The sequence below is a fragment of the Poecile atricapillus genome, chromosome 3 (genome assembly GCF_030490865.1).
Source record: "Poecile atricapillus isolate bPoeAtr1 chromosome 3, bPoeAtr1.hap1, whole genome shotgun sequence".
Taxonomy (NCBI): Eukaryota; Metazoa; Chordata; class Aves; order Passeriformes; family Paridae; genus Poecile; species Poecile atricapillus.
The window spans coordinates 44,898,309-44,911,118 of record NC_081251.1 but is presented as its reverse complement, the minus strand read 5'-3'; the positions used below and the strand labels follow the sequence as shown (position 1 = coordinate 44,911,118).

Here is a 12,810-nt window from a genome sequence, read left to right as displayed (position 1 = left end):
TCCCTCAGCACTGATCTCTCTGGTGTCAGTAGTCATTGCAACACTCACTGAATACAGTGCTGCTGCTGGCTATCAGAAAGAAAACCCAAACACTGCTGCCCATGAACACAGTGAAAAGTAGCACTCAAAGTGCATAAAAGCTGCAGGAATTTCCTCTCTTTACCTTACTTTTGAGGAACTCCTGTTCGATAAGTCAAGATGCAGCAATTTTCTACTCTTCTCCTTACTCTGATGAGAAGCCATTCCCTGAGACTGAGGAGTCAGAAGGCAAAAACTGAATGACTGAACAAACCAACAGGCTCTCATCCTTTACATTTTGAATCAAAAAGATTTGGCAATGTCTCAAACAAATTCCATCCACAGAAAACGTCTACTACAGTGCAGAAGACAATAAATTACAAATATGGATGAGAAGCCTTTTGTGAATATTCACACTTGTTTCTACATGCGTGAATATTCCAGTTTAAAATCTTTCAATATTTTAAAAAGTTGTAGGCCAACCAGACTTAGCATGGAAAACAAAAGGGTTCCTTAAAGCCACCCGGCTAAGAAAGTACTCCCTCCTTTCTCCAGCTGTGAGTAGTTTATTGATACCACAGGCACATGGCTTTCAACTAACACATGAAAGGCATAATTTGTGAAGATATATATCAGTATATTACAATGTATCAATACACCAACAGCAAATCTGTTAAGTGACTTCGCTCGTACCCTATCAGGTTCTCTGTACCACAAGGAATTTTTATTTTAAAAAACAGATATTTTTATGTAAAGCAATCAAGATACAAGCAGCAGAACATGCTTTGCAATCAACACCAATCAGACAGGTTGAGCGATTAATCCTTCTTTACATGAACACAGAAACATGAAGTCTCGTTACCTTTGAGAACAGAAATGTGCTGGCGGCTTTCCCCATCTGCTGAGTAGTTCCTGAATTCAATATCTTCTCCATCTTTCAGTTCTACCTTATCATAACCATACCAGCCAAGGAGCTCATTCATAGTGTTTTCAGCAAAGTTCTGAAAGAGAAAAATTACCTACTTATTTATGTAATCAATAACCATTTGGAAGGAAGGGAGGACTGCATAAATCGAACCATATCTGTGCTACATGAGGAAGTGTCAGGTTTGGCCCACCTCCTCAAAGACTAATGTTCATTTCATAACTCAAGTGCATAAAGTGAAATGCATTTAAATCTACGACTGGCACATGTAATTATGACAGAGACTCATATGTCTGTAATTTAAAGAAAATGAAAAGGAGAGTTATTTATGACTTTTACTCTGACATTCAATGTCAGAAATACTTTAACATACATTCCTCACACAAACTTGTCTGTGTTGCCATAAAATATTTAAGACTGAAGCAAGAGAATAACAGAAAACCAGGATTTTTTTTTTTCAACCAGCAGTTAATCAATCTTACTGCATTACAGTCTTTTCAGCTGGAGCAGGTCACTGACACAATTACAGTTCCTTGAGGTGCCCATGAACCAAATCAAATAAAATCACAGCAGACGTTTTTTCTCAGTTATAAGCCCTTGCATAGTCAAAGCACTTAAATATTCTTCACTGTGAAAGCATTCTACCATCATTTTTCATACAAACATTTCTTATATTTGTTTAAGGAAACCTTTCTCAATTTTGCAGTATTTATTTTCAAACCAATTTCCAAGCGGCTGAGTGGTTACATTTTATGTTTGTATGGAAATGCAAAGTATGGAACATGACTGTCATAACCCTCAATTTCTATTAAAAATATGTCCTCTAGGTCATGAAGCAAAAATATTTCTGTAGAAAATGCTCATTACCGGGCCAGGAGATTTAGTGGAATAAGTTAAGAAATCTGCAGCCAGGCAACAAAGCTTTCTGAAACCAAATAGTGCCACAGAGCTCTACAGCTTATGGGTTTAGGAAACTACCAAAGGAAACCAGCTAATGAATTATTGCAATGGCAAAGATCAGTTTAAAATAGTATGACAACTCTAAGCTGAAACCGAAAAAACCACACACAGAGCCTATTTGGTTTTTGCGAATTTTTTTTATTAACACTCTTCTAAAACAAATTCCAAACTTCGTATTCCTCCAAGATCTTGACTTCTAAAATAATGCTTCTGATAAGCACTGTCTCCTGGGACTCTGGCAAAGGAATAAGGAGAATACAACACCAATTCAAAACAAATGGTAAATGTCAAATTTGCAGGTTGCCAGATTTTGTCTAGTAACTGCTCTAGCTTAATTTTTGAGTGGAAGAAAGTCTAATGATAGAACACAGCAATTCTCCAGTCATTTAAACAAATAAATAAAATTAATCAGATGATAATTGCTTTCGAATTCAAAGCTACAGCAGGCGCTGTGCCCCAGAACCTCAGAGTGCTGCACTGCTCCCGGTTCATTCATCACACTAGATTACATAGGTGTTCCTGTCACTCAAGGAGCACTGTAAAGCAGCTATAAGCAATAAACACAAGCAATTTGTACTCTTCCAAAAGTATCATGTGTGCAATTATGCTACAAGCACATTTCAGGAAAAGAAAACCCAAAACAAAACCCCAGAGCAGACCCCTAAAGCATCCATTTCCTTTTGATTTTTCCTTTTTGTGTTTTCACCTTACTGTCTGATGGAAGTCACAATTCCGTGGCTGTCCTGTGCAGCCTCAAATTGCTGGAAAATATTCCATCATCCCACCTCCACTTCTGGACTTAGCATTATAAGTATGATATCTGAATTATGCCACTACTACAGTTTTCAATGAGTACAATGCAGTGTAAATGTGGCTAACTATTACCTAAATCATTTGAATGATGCAGTGTTGTCTTTTAAACACTAGCAAAATGAAAAAAAAAATTTTTTTTTAATTGATTTTTTTTGCTTGGTTTATTTTTTCTTATATTTTCAGCAAACTCTTCTCCTAGCATTGAAGAGTCCCAATGCACTAACCCCTTTTGTAACCCATGGGAACTCAATAACAAAGTGACCTGGACCTGGGGAGCCAAATCTCACCAATCCAGCTCACCCAAAATGACCTGAAAGGGCCCATGGAGGCCCAAAGGCAAGGTCTGCCAGCCTCCCTTGCTTTGCTAAACTTCAACTATGGAAACACAGCCCTAGAGACTAATCTAGCAAGGTAGAGACCGACTGACAAAGTCTTACCGATTTAAACCCCATGCAACAAAATTAATTGAGTAGCTCTAAATTTGCCTCCTGTGGATGCTTTGTGTTTTATTTGCGCTGCTGATCAACTCAGACAACGAATAATTTCTAATTACTTGTCAAGGAACACATAAGAAAGGTTATACATATGTTTGTTTTTTCATGAAAATTCATACATTTATGTGTCCAATCAAAATGATGGTTGGGTTTGTAATGGCACCAAATTTAAGTACCTTTCACGTCTCATTTAAACCATCCATGATAAGTGATGCACCAAAATGAACACTCATACCGACAAAAAATACATTGGATTTCAAAATCACTCATCACAGAGATCTGACTCTTTTATAAAACAGTAAATCAGTGGCATCCTTTCTACTAACTTCAATGAGAATACAATGAGGTTGCATGCCAGGAATAACAAAAGTAAGCACCTTTTAACACTGATTTCCCAAAAGAGTGGCTAGAATTTAAAAAAAACAAACCAAAACAAAAAAAACCCAAGCCATTCTCCTCCATAATTTATCTTACCTACTACAATGCTGCAAGTCACCCTCAATACCCTTCTCTCAGTGACTAACAGCCAGAGCTCCATTACACCACACTTTACTCACAGCAAATGGAAAGCATGAGCCCATCCTCAGCAAGCTGTGTCAAACCTGAAAAATGTTTTTTTCCACACTGACTCTCTTGCATAGATGTGTATCCAAAGAACAACATCACCTTCCCTCAGACTCCTGACTACAACACCCATTTGCAGAGATGTCTAACACCCTGACAGTTGAGATCATGCTGAAGCCACTGCCCTGAAGCTGACCACTATTAATTCATTGTTTTCATGCATTTTCCCTTCTTCTATTTCAATGATAGGCACAATACATGTGGATTCAAGGCATGGTAACAAGATGGGATTTGTAAAGACCAGTGTAGTGGCAATAGTCAAAACACAAATGAGACAATTTTTCTCTGTGTGAATGCAAGGGAAGGGAGAAAGAAGAAAAAGAAAAAAATAAGAGAGACAAAGACCAGTTCTTGGTGAAGCTAAGGAAAGGAAGAAAGCATATTAATACACAATCTGTACATGCAGAGCAGAACATCACTGAAAGATATATAAGTTTCAAAGGCTTAGTGAAAGGAAGGGTGACAATTGTAACACTGCGGCTTGAGAAAAACAGGAACGTGGACTCAATATTGGAGCAGAAAAGCAGGAGCAGCAGTGATCAAGCATGCTAGACAGGAGCCAGAGGAATTGCAAGATAATAGACCTGCCAAAGACCAGGGAGGAGAGGTAAAGGCAGGGATGACCAGATGGAGGATGTGCAAGGACCTGCATTTCGAAGCTTTGGCAGGAACAGGACAGCAGAGGCATTAAGGCAGTCCATGCCTACTTTCAGACTCATTCTCCAAAAGGATGTGGATTGTCTGCAGGATGAGGCTGCCACCCCAATCCCACAGCTGTGCCAAAGGGTTGGGATGATGTGAAAGACAGGCACAAAGAGAAAACCTTGCTCATAATCAATAAAATCTCAGGTCAGCTATCACACTGCTAAGCTGGGACCCCTACATCCCCTCAGCTGAAACAGAGCCTCCCTGCAGGGACCCACAGATTTCACTGCAAATGTACAGCACAGAGCCCAGCTTCAGCCAGGTGTGGAGGCAACGCTCAGTTCCCTGTGCAAAAACAGAGACTGAGCCATGGTGTCACCCACAGTGTGGGTCAGTGTCAGAGCTGAGAAGAAAACCACAGAAATCCTGCCCCAGGTCCTTCCATGCTCATTCTGCCACGCTATGCACCAAGCAGACAAGCTTTTGAGATCCCAGTGGAAGCACCAGTCCCCCCTGCAGCTGCCAGCACACCCAGGCAGTTGTTTAACATCCCACAGGAGCCAAACCTCCTGCTCTTCTCTAGCTGACAGAGCACCATTACAGCTGCTGACTGCCCGAGTATTCACCATGGCTGCGGCACAACCAGATCATGCCTGCCAAAGAAAATGGCCCAAATGCACACTGGTGGCCCCAGTCACGCACCACAGCCAAAGCCCTTCCTTCCCAATAGATGGCAGTTCAACTTTTGCACACTGCTAAGTCCCAAACCACTTATCACCACCGTGGGGCAATGTGTAATTTGCATGTTTTAACTGCATGATTTCTCCATTCTTGTACTACACAAAAATATCTTCCCTCCTGGAAGGGCCAGGATAACTGTTATACTCATTGGTATTTCTACTGGAATTTGCTCCCTATTCCACTGAAAGATGAAGAAGAGTGTGTTGACTTGCTAGACTGCGGTTTCCCTCCTTTCTGAGTCTGACTTATATGCTAGGCAGTAAAAATATAATCGCATTTATTCCCACTTTAGGATTCATTTCATCGTAACAGTACACCTACAATTTTATTTTTTACATTACAATGCATCATTTCCCCAAATCTTTGCTAATTAATACATTCTCAAGCTATGCCATGCATCTCTTTCTATCCTAGATCTCCTGACTTTCTTTCTCTATGAACCTTATTCACAGGGGGCAAGACCTGGCTTCACCAAATGAGGCCTGGCAAACACGGAGGCAGGAAACACAGGGGAGAATGAGTCTGTCAGACTCATTTTCTTCTAGGTTTTACTGCTGAATGTTTATTTCAGATCTGGGAGGAAGCATAGTGGCTCCATTCCATTTCCTTGCCTGCATAACCCACTCAGTGCAGAGCCCCACAAATTCACTTTTCACTTTCACTGCATCAAGGAAACAAAAATGTTTCTAGAGGCACTATACAAATGTAGATCTTTTTTCCCAGCCCCCACATTCTTTGCTTGTTTATGTTGTCACCATACTGAATTCTATGATTAGACCTTTACGCTATCAGAAAGCAAAATTCCACAATGCTTTACTTTCCTTTGTCCTCTCATGTATGTTTAGTCCTGTGTAACCCGCTTTGTTTGGGGACGCATTATTTCTGCAGTGCCCTGCCAGGTGAGGTTCCCTGTGCAGACAGGAAAGCCCTTTGCTCCCATCCCACAAAACTTCCATGCATACTCCACAGAAACACCTTGGTCTCCTGAAAGAATACAATTGATAAAGTCTGCCTGCTTTTCCACTTTCCCAAAGATATTTTTTGCTTTTCAGGAGAGAAGGGAGGAGTTTCCTTGGAATCTTCCAAGCGCTCTGAGCAAACTGGCTCGCTCCAGGCGCAGGGCTACTACGCCTGCTTCACCACTTTCCTCCTTCTGACATCAGTACTTTCAAACGCCAAACAGGGACTATTTAAACACTAAACTGAAAAATATTCTGATGAGTTTACTATTAAATGATAACAGATAGGGCTGCCCTAAGCTTTAGGCACCAGGAACAATGCCCGATTTTAGATACAAATTAGTTATTCAGAATATTTATGGACACCAAACTCCTTGGCCACATGGAGCAATCTTATGAAATTACAACTCAAATTAATTCCTTACCTTTCAACTGCTAGAGACACACGGATGCACAGATTGCCTCATCCATGCAGGAGAGCTGCCAGTGCAATTCAGTACTGTATGTAACCTCACTACACAGCCTTGCAGAGCACCTAGCTATTCCTCCTGAGTAGCACTGCTTCCTGGCAGTAGGATGGCAAATGGAAAAAAGCTGAGGGCAGATGGATGGGGGATCCACCACGGTGCCTAGACAAGTGCTTTCATCAATTAAACTTTCACAAATATTTTGATCTTAAAAAATAACAGTGGGTTCCCTGGTGACAATGGGTTTGGATCTATGAAGTGTTCTGTTTTTCACCAGCAAGTGAAAAATGGCACCAAATGGAATTTCAGGATAACTATCTGCTTTTCTTCCAAGGCACGAGGTGAATGGCACCTCTGGAAGAAAAACTGGAAAGTCTCACCTGAAGGAGGAAGGAGGACAAAAGAAAAAACAGCTAGAAAATAGGAAAGAGTGGCTGTAAAGGTCACAGTGTAACAAAACAGGTCCTCGTGAATATATTTTTCATTGAAACATAATATCAGAAAACTGTGCAGAGTCATGTACTTTTTGCACACAACATTGTATCAAATTAAAATTTGTTATAACCATCGTGTACATTAGGTTAGCGATAACAAAAATGTAACTCAATATCTGGCATAAGGAAAGAGCGAGCAACCTGAATATCCATCCAGTCATGTTAAAATCAAGCTGTGACACTACTGCTGGAAAACACTAAAGCAAGCAGCGAGGTGTTGTGATCCTTCTCGAGTAAATATCTGACTGTATCAAACAACAAATCTCAAAGGAAGTCTCTGTGATGAGGTAATATTATTGCTCATTCACAGTGCCTTGAATTTACTGTACTTAAAATAGACACTTGTACCAATGGTCTTTTTATTATCCAAAGGGGGGAAAAAAGAAATCACATATACACCAGTCCTTTCTCTTTCTGCTAGCAAAGGGAGGCAATTCAATCCAACGTGGGCTGAAACCTGAGTAGGTCAATGTACACCATGATAAAATTCCCTAACCCCTGAGCCAAATTTCCCTGAGGGGGCCCTCCTACTTCTCCTTTACTTTCCAAGCTGACTTTTCCATTCCCTCTCTCGTCTTTTCCTCCCCTTCATCTCTTTCATTTCCCCTACCTTAAAGCCTTGATATCTGATCTGCTGCTGATACTCAGGTTACAGTTTTTACAGCTTAGGCTGTCTATTGCTGTATACATTCCTTTCTTTCTGCTCTGCTGTGATTACTTACCAGAGCTTATTTTACACTGGTCCAGATGAAAGCAGTTCAAATGAAGGGAAACAGTCAGCCTGTTTGAACATTACAGATACAAACCTACACAAGGGCACATTGTGCTCCCTCTGTAATTTCACTGCAAACATTTTGCACACTGCAACCAATTTGTTACATTCTTGTATTCTCCGGGTTTATTAAGAACAACTAGACAACTACATTCATCAGTAAAGAAAAAGGCTAAATGATTGCCACAGAATTTTAACTTTCTCAACCAGTCAAAAATTCAAACTACTTCTTTTTCCTCCCCCCTCTTTTTCCCTTCTTAGATGATAGCAGCTAACTGTCCTACTAAATGCATAGTATATCTAGCATAGCGTATGCTGAAAGATGGGCTACGGAAGGTTCTGCCATCAGCTGTCTCACTCTCAACCAGAAATTACATCGGTTCAAAATGTCCTTTCTACACACATTTAGTTTTTAATCAGCTGAAATCTTGAGATTCCTAACCTTAAGCAGTTAGCCATGATTAAAAAAGAGAAACTCTCTATACGAAGGTTAATGCCAGTGCTTAATACCAAAGCATTAGTTTAAAATTGTGTAATTTTTCTCCTTCACACAATGTTGTTTTTGTTTCTTCCTCACCCTTTCAGACAAACATCTGTTATACTGTAGAAGAACAACTATCTCCCAAACCGCTGAGTGTGCCTGCAGCCAAAGTAAACAAAACAAACCCAGAGGATCCAGCACAGTCAGCCTTTATATCCAGCCAGGATAACATTTCACATGTTTTGATTAAAATTAGCTAATTTGTAATTCTAGAACCTATGAAACTTAAAAGCTGCAATCCATATAGATCACATTAGGCGATGCTCTGAGGGGCCAATGCCCTGTACTACAGACCTCTGCAGTCCTCAAAACTATGTGGGATTACAATGAGCAATGACTCTCTGGTAGCTGCACAGAGCCCTCTCCGAAAATAGGATGTGTCACATATCTCACAAAGAAAGATCCCGCTCCTCTGGACTTGAAGTTACTACAGTTTGTTTCCAAAGAGATGCACCAACACATTATTTTGTTTGTGCCCCTAATGCTACCCTTGTCCACATTTACACTTGAAGTGCACACAGAACCATGTACACGCTCATTACATAGGCAGCAAGAACAAGAACGCCTGCCTTGGGCAGGAAAGGGCACCTAGCAGAAATTAGTGGTGTGCAAAAGAGGGGAGAGGGGAGGGAACGATGCATTCCCGTTAAATTTTATATGGGGAGATCAATGTTCCGGAAAGCAAAGATATTTTCACTAGGTATCATGCATATTTATACAGTCGCCTATATAGTATACGTACTATGTGAACAAGTGACATTTTCCAGGCAGTCTTCCACTTACAATCAGCCTTTTAATAAATGACATATTCAAATTAAATCTCAGCAGCTTTATCTCGCAGCCAGACTAGGCTGTTTTAGTCACTTTATCTGCTCATTTAACAATAAGTTCAGCTGAAGTCTAGCAATACATTGTTACCAACTTTAGGGAATTAGAGACATCAAACAAACAGACATGGAACAGACATGGAACACAGGCGCAAAAAATAGGACTGGTCCAGCCTGGAACAACGAACTAATGATAAAAGAAGTTCCAAAATAGCGGGTTTGTGCCATCGCAACCATCCCAACATCTGGAGCGGCCGCCAGAACACAGCTGGAGCGGCACCGGTTCCTATCAGGCAGGACAGCCCTCCGCGCGGTAAATACACTTCCATCAAAAGCAGCCCTCGGACAAGGCACCTTCCAACGACACCTCTGCGCTGCCGTGAGCCGCGGAGCGAAGCGGTACAGCAGAGGAGGAGGCGAGAGGGAGAAGGAGAGAAAAGGGGTCTCCGCGCTGGAGTGCGAGACTGATGCACGGCTCAGACCGCAACGTTTCACTTTGACAATTTAATTACACAGTTGCAGCTGGCTACTGAAAAAAGGACAGAAATACAATGTTTAAAAGAGATCCCTTTCTTTCCTAACTTTAAGGGCTTCCCAGCTACCTGAGGGGATGGCTATAGAAAGAAAGAAAGAAAAAAAAAAAAAAAAAGAAAAAAAAGAAAAAAAAAAAAAGGCCCATCATTGGCACCCGAGGAGCTTAAAAGCCCAACGAGAGAGTTATTTTTAAAAAATAAATAAAGCTGGTCAATGAACAGGGTTTGCAGCCTGTGAATTCGTCTCTGTTTGCAGCCCAGGAGGCGGAGTTGAGACACATTCAGTGCATCCTACAAAAAAAAAAAAAATGACAAGAGATCCTTTCTTATTTCATCTCCACGCTCGGAGGCGGGGGGTGCGGGGGGGACCCCGCTCCCGTCCCCATCACAGGCACCTACCTTCATCTCCTCGTTGATCTCCCGCTTCACCGGGTGAGCCGGCTTCCTGCTCCTTTTATTTTCGGGAGGTCTCCCTTCTTTCTCCATTTCTGCCATTTTTTGCGCCTACTTGGTGGTGGTGGTGGTGGAGATGAAATGGCTGCTGGTGCTCTGGGGGGGCCGGGAGGGGCGCGGGGGGGCGGCGGCGGCTCTCAGTGGTGGCAGGCGGCGCCGCGGAGGGCCCGGGGGGAGCGCGGCGGCGGCGGCGGCGGGCGGGCGGGGGGCGCGGGCGGGCAGGGGCGCGGGTGCCCCGGCGAGTCAGCCATCTTCTGCCTCGCCGCCGGCCCGCATGGGAGCGGCGGGGCGGGCAGGCGGGAGGCAGCGCGGAGCGAGCCGGCCCCGCGCCTGCTGTGGCGCTGCTGGCGGGCTGCCGCGGAGGGGGCGGCGGAGGGAAGGGGGAGGCCGGCCCCGGACCGCCGGCGGGCGGGGCTTGCCGGCACCGAATCGGCCGCTGCTGCCCGCCATGGGAGCCGGGGAGGGGGGAGGCGCCGAGCACCGGGCGGAGCGGAGCGCAGCGGAGAGGAGGGGGCGGTGCTCGCCCGCCCCCACCCCCAGCCCGGCATGGGGAGGGGGGCCCGGTGCCCTCCACCAACACCCGAGGGGTCCGCCCGGCCTGTGCCCCTCTGCGCAGCCGACCCGACTCGTCCCGACCGCTCCCGTCCCGTCCGGTCCCGTCCCGTCCCCGCCGCTTTCAGCCGAGGCTCTTCCCCTGATCACTCCTGGTTTTCCCTTTATCTGCGGCGGGGAGGTGCGGATGAATGGTTTGGTGGGACGCGCTTCAGCGAGGAGGTGCCGGATTACAGCACACACTGTAGGCGATACATTGATTATTCCTAGGCTCTGTTTTCCCGCTTTCCCTGGCAGTCCCTGATTACCCGATACAACACATTACGGCACGGGGGTGTCCATTTTTCCGATAGCCAAAATTGTAATCGTACGGGGTTCCTCATTACGACTGCGATACACCTTAAAATGATCCATTTTCTTTGTAAAACACCCAAACCCACAGTCGAAAGATAAACTGCCTTCCGTGTGGGCATGAGTAGGCTCCCCATAAAAATCTCTGTTTAGCCTGTCAAAGACGAGTTCGGTTTGCGTGCAACAATGTCTAATTTACATTCTCTGTTTCCGAAGCTTTAAATCACTGGCACTTTTTAGCATGAAAAGTTGAGCACAACTTTGTTCGTTTCGCTACTAAAATGAGCCTTGCCTGCCTGCCTGTCAAAGCGATTAGAGACACGGAGCACATTTTCCCCCATGACTTTGAGAATAAGAAGAAACGGGGATTTAGCCCAGTCTCAGCTGTTAGAGCATCGAGCATCAAAAGATGAGATAGCAACCAGTTTGACCCTGTAAAATCCTGGAGCACATCTGCAGTGGTAAGGTCACGGCCGCTGCGAGGGGAAGGTGCTGCCACTCCCCTCGCTGCCTGAAAGAATCAGGCAGATGTTGGAAAAAACCCAGCCCTGATCGTTTGTTTTTTGCAGAGCAGGAGGATCTCGCAGAGACCCTCGAAAAGGCTTTGCTGACAGCAAAGAGTTGCAGGAGTTTAGCCGCAGCAGGGCTTGTGCTGTGGGCTCGGTACATTCAGTGCACGCCAGCAATACAAGGTCTGGGCTCAAACCCACCAAGCAGCAAGCATGAGAAGCAACCAAGGTTTATTTTTTTCTTGCTTGTAGTATTTTAAAATACAGTGATTTCTCAAACTTGTGGAAACTAACTTCTAACTACAGATAACCTTCAAAGGATGGTGCTTAGTAGGGAGGTTTCTCTCCTCTTGTGCCCCACCGCCAGCAACCTCACCTCTATGTTTTGCTTACCGTATTCTATTACAAACAAATCAGTACAGTTGAGCTCTCATTAAGTACAGGAGATATTCCCAGAATCACAGTGTATTCTTTCACACAATAAGAATAAAACAGCACAAGGGGAAGTTGCTTTTAAACACGACCTCACATGGCTCTTTGAAACCTTTGGCTGGAAAAAGCCATCTAACCTCAGATGACTATTTTGCTTTGAACAGCCACCACTTTGCTGATACATTGAGTCATTCTAATGAAAAAGACAAAACTAGTTCTTGTATTACACATATTGCTAGTTTCTCTGCAGAGCAGATAGAAGAGTTTTAAGGAAAACCATAGAACTTCTGCTAAACAGAGTATTGCCTCAAATGGTTCTTGTTCAATGGAACATCTGAGGACTACTTCTCAACACTTACTATGTGTATTGTAATAAAACACTGGCACTTTTTCATTAAGCACTGCATAAATTTAACAGGTTTGAGTTGACAATCTGACAAAAAGATTAATCTCAAACTCCCAGCATAAACAGAACTTCCTTTAATGTTGAAAGATACTATGGTGAAGATATTTGCAAGCCTAGGTGATGTGAATTGACTACAGCAGGTTACATGAGTAGACCAGAATGATTTTTTTTCAGGATCAAGTCTGTCATTCCAGTTTTCCTGACTAGCATCTGAAGGTTTGGCTGCAAATTGAAGCACTTCCCACCCCTCTTGCTACCAGTTCTGAATGCTGATTCTCACTTCTTGATCACCAA

General features: G+C 43.5%; 1 protein-coding gene across 2 annotated transcripts in view; it reads right to left on the bottom strand.

The window, feature by feature from the left end:
* Positions 1–10,403, bottom strand: part of SOBP (sine oculis binding protein homolog) — a 99,807-nt gene extending 89,404 nt beyond the window's left edge. For both annotated transcript variants that reach the window (XM_058834664.1, XM_058834665.1), the window contains exons 1-2: positions 10,213–10,403; positions 881–1,019 (exon numbers count right to left, since the gene is read on the bottom strand). In XM_058834664.1, coding sequence (XP_058690647.1) covers positions 881–1,019; positions 10,213–10,308 — 235 coding nt within the window. In that variant the 5' untranslated portion in view covers positions 10,309–10,403. The remainder of the gene's footprint in view (positions 1–880; positions 1,020–10,212) is intronic.
* Between the last annotated feature and the right edge of the window lie 2,407 nt (positions 10,404–12,810).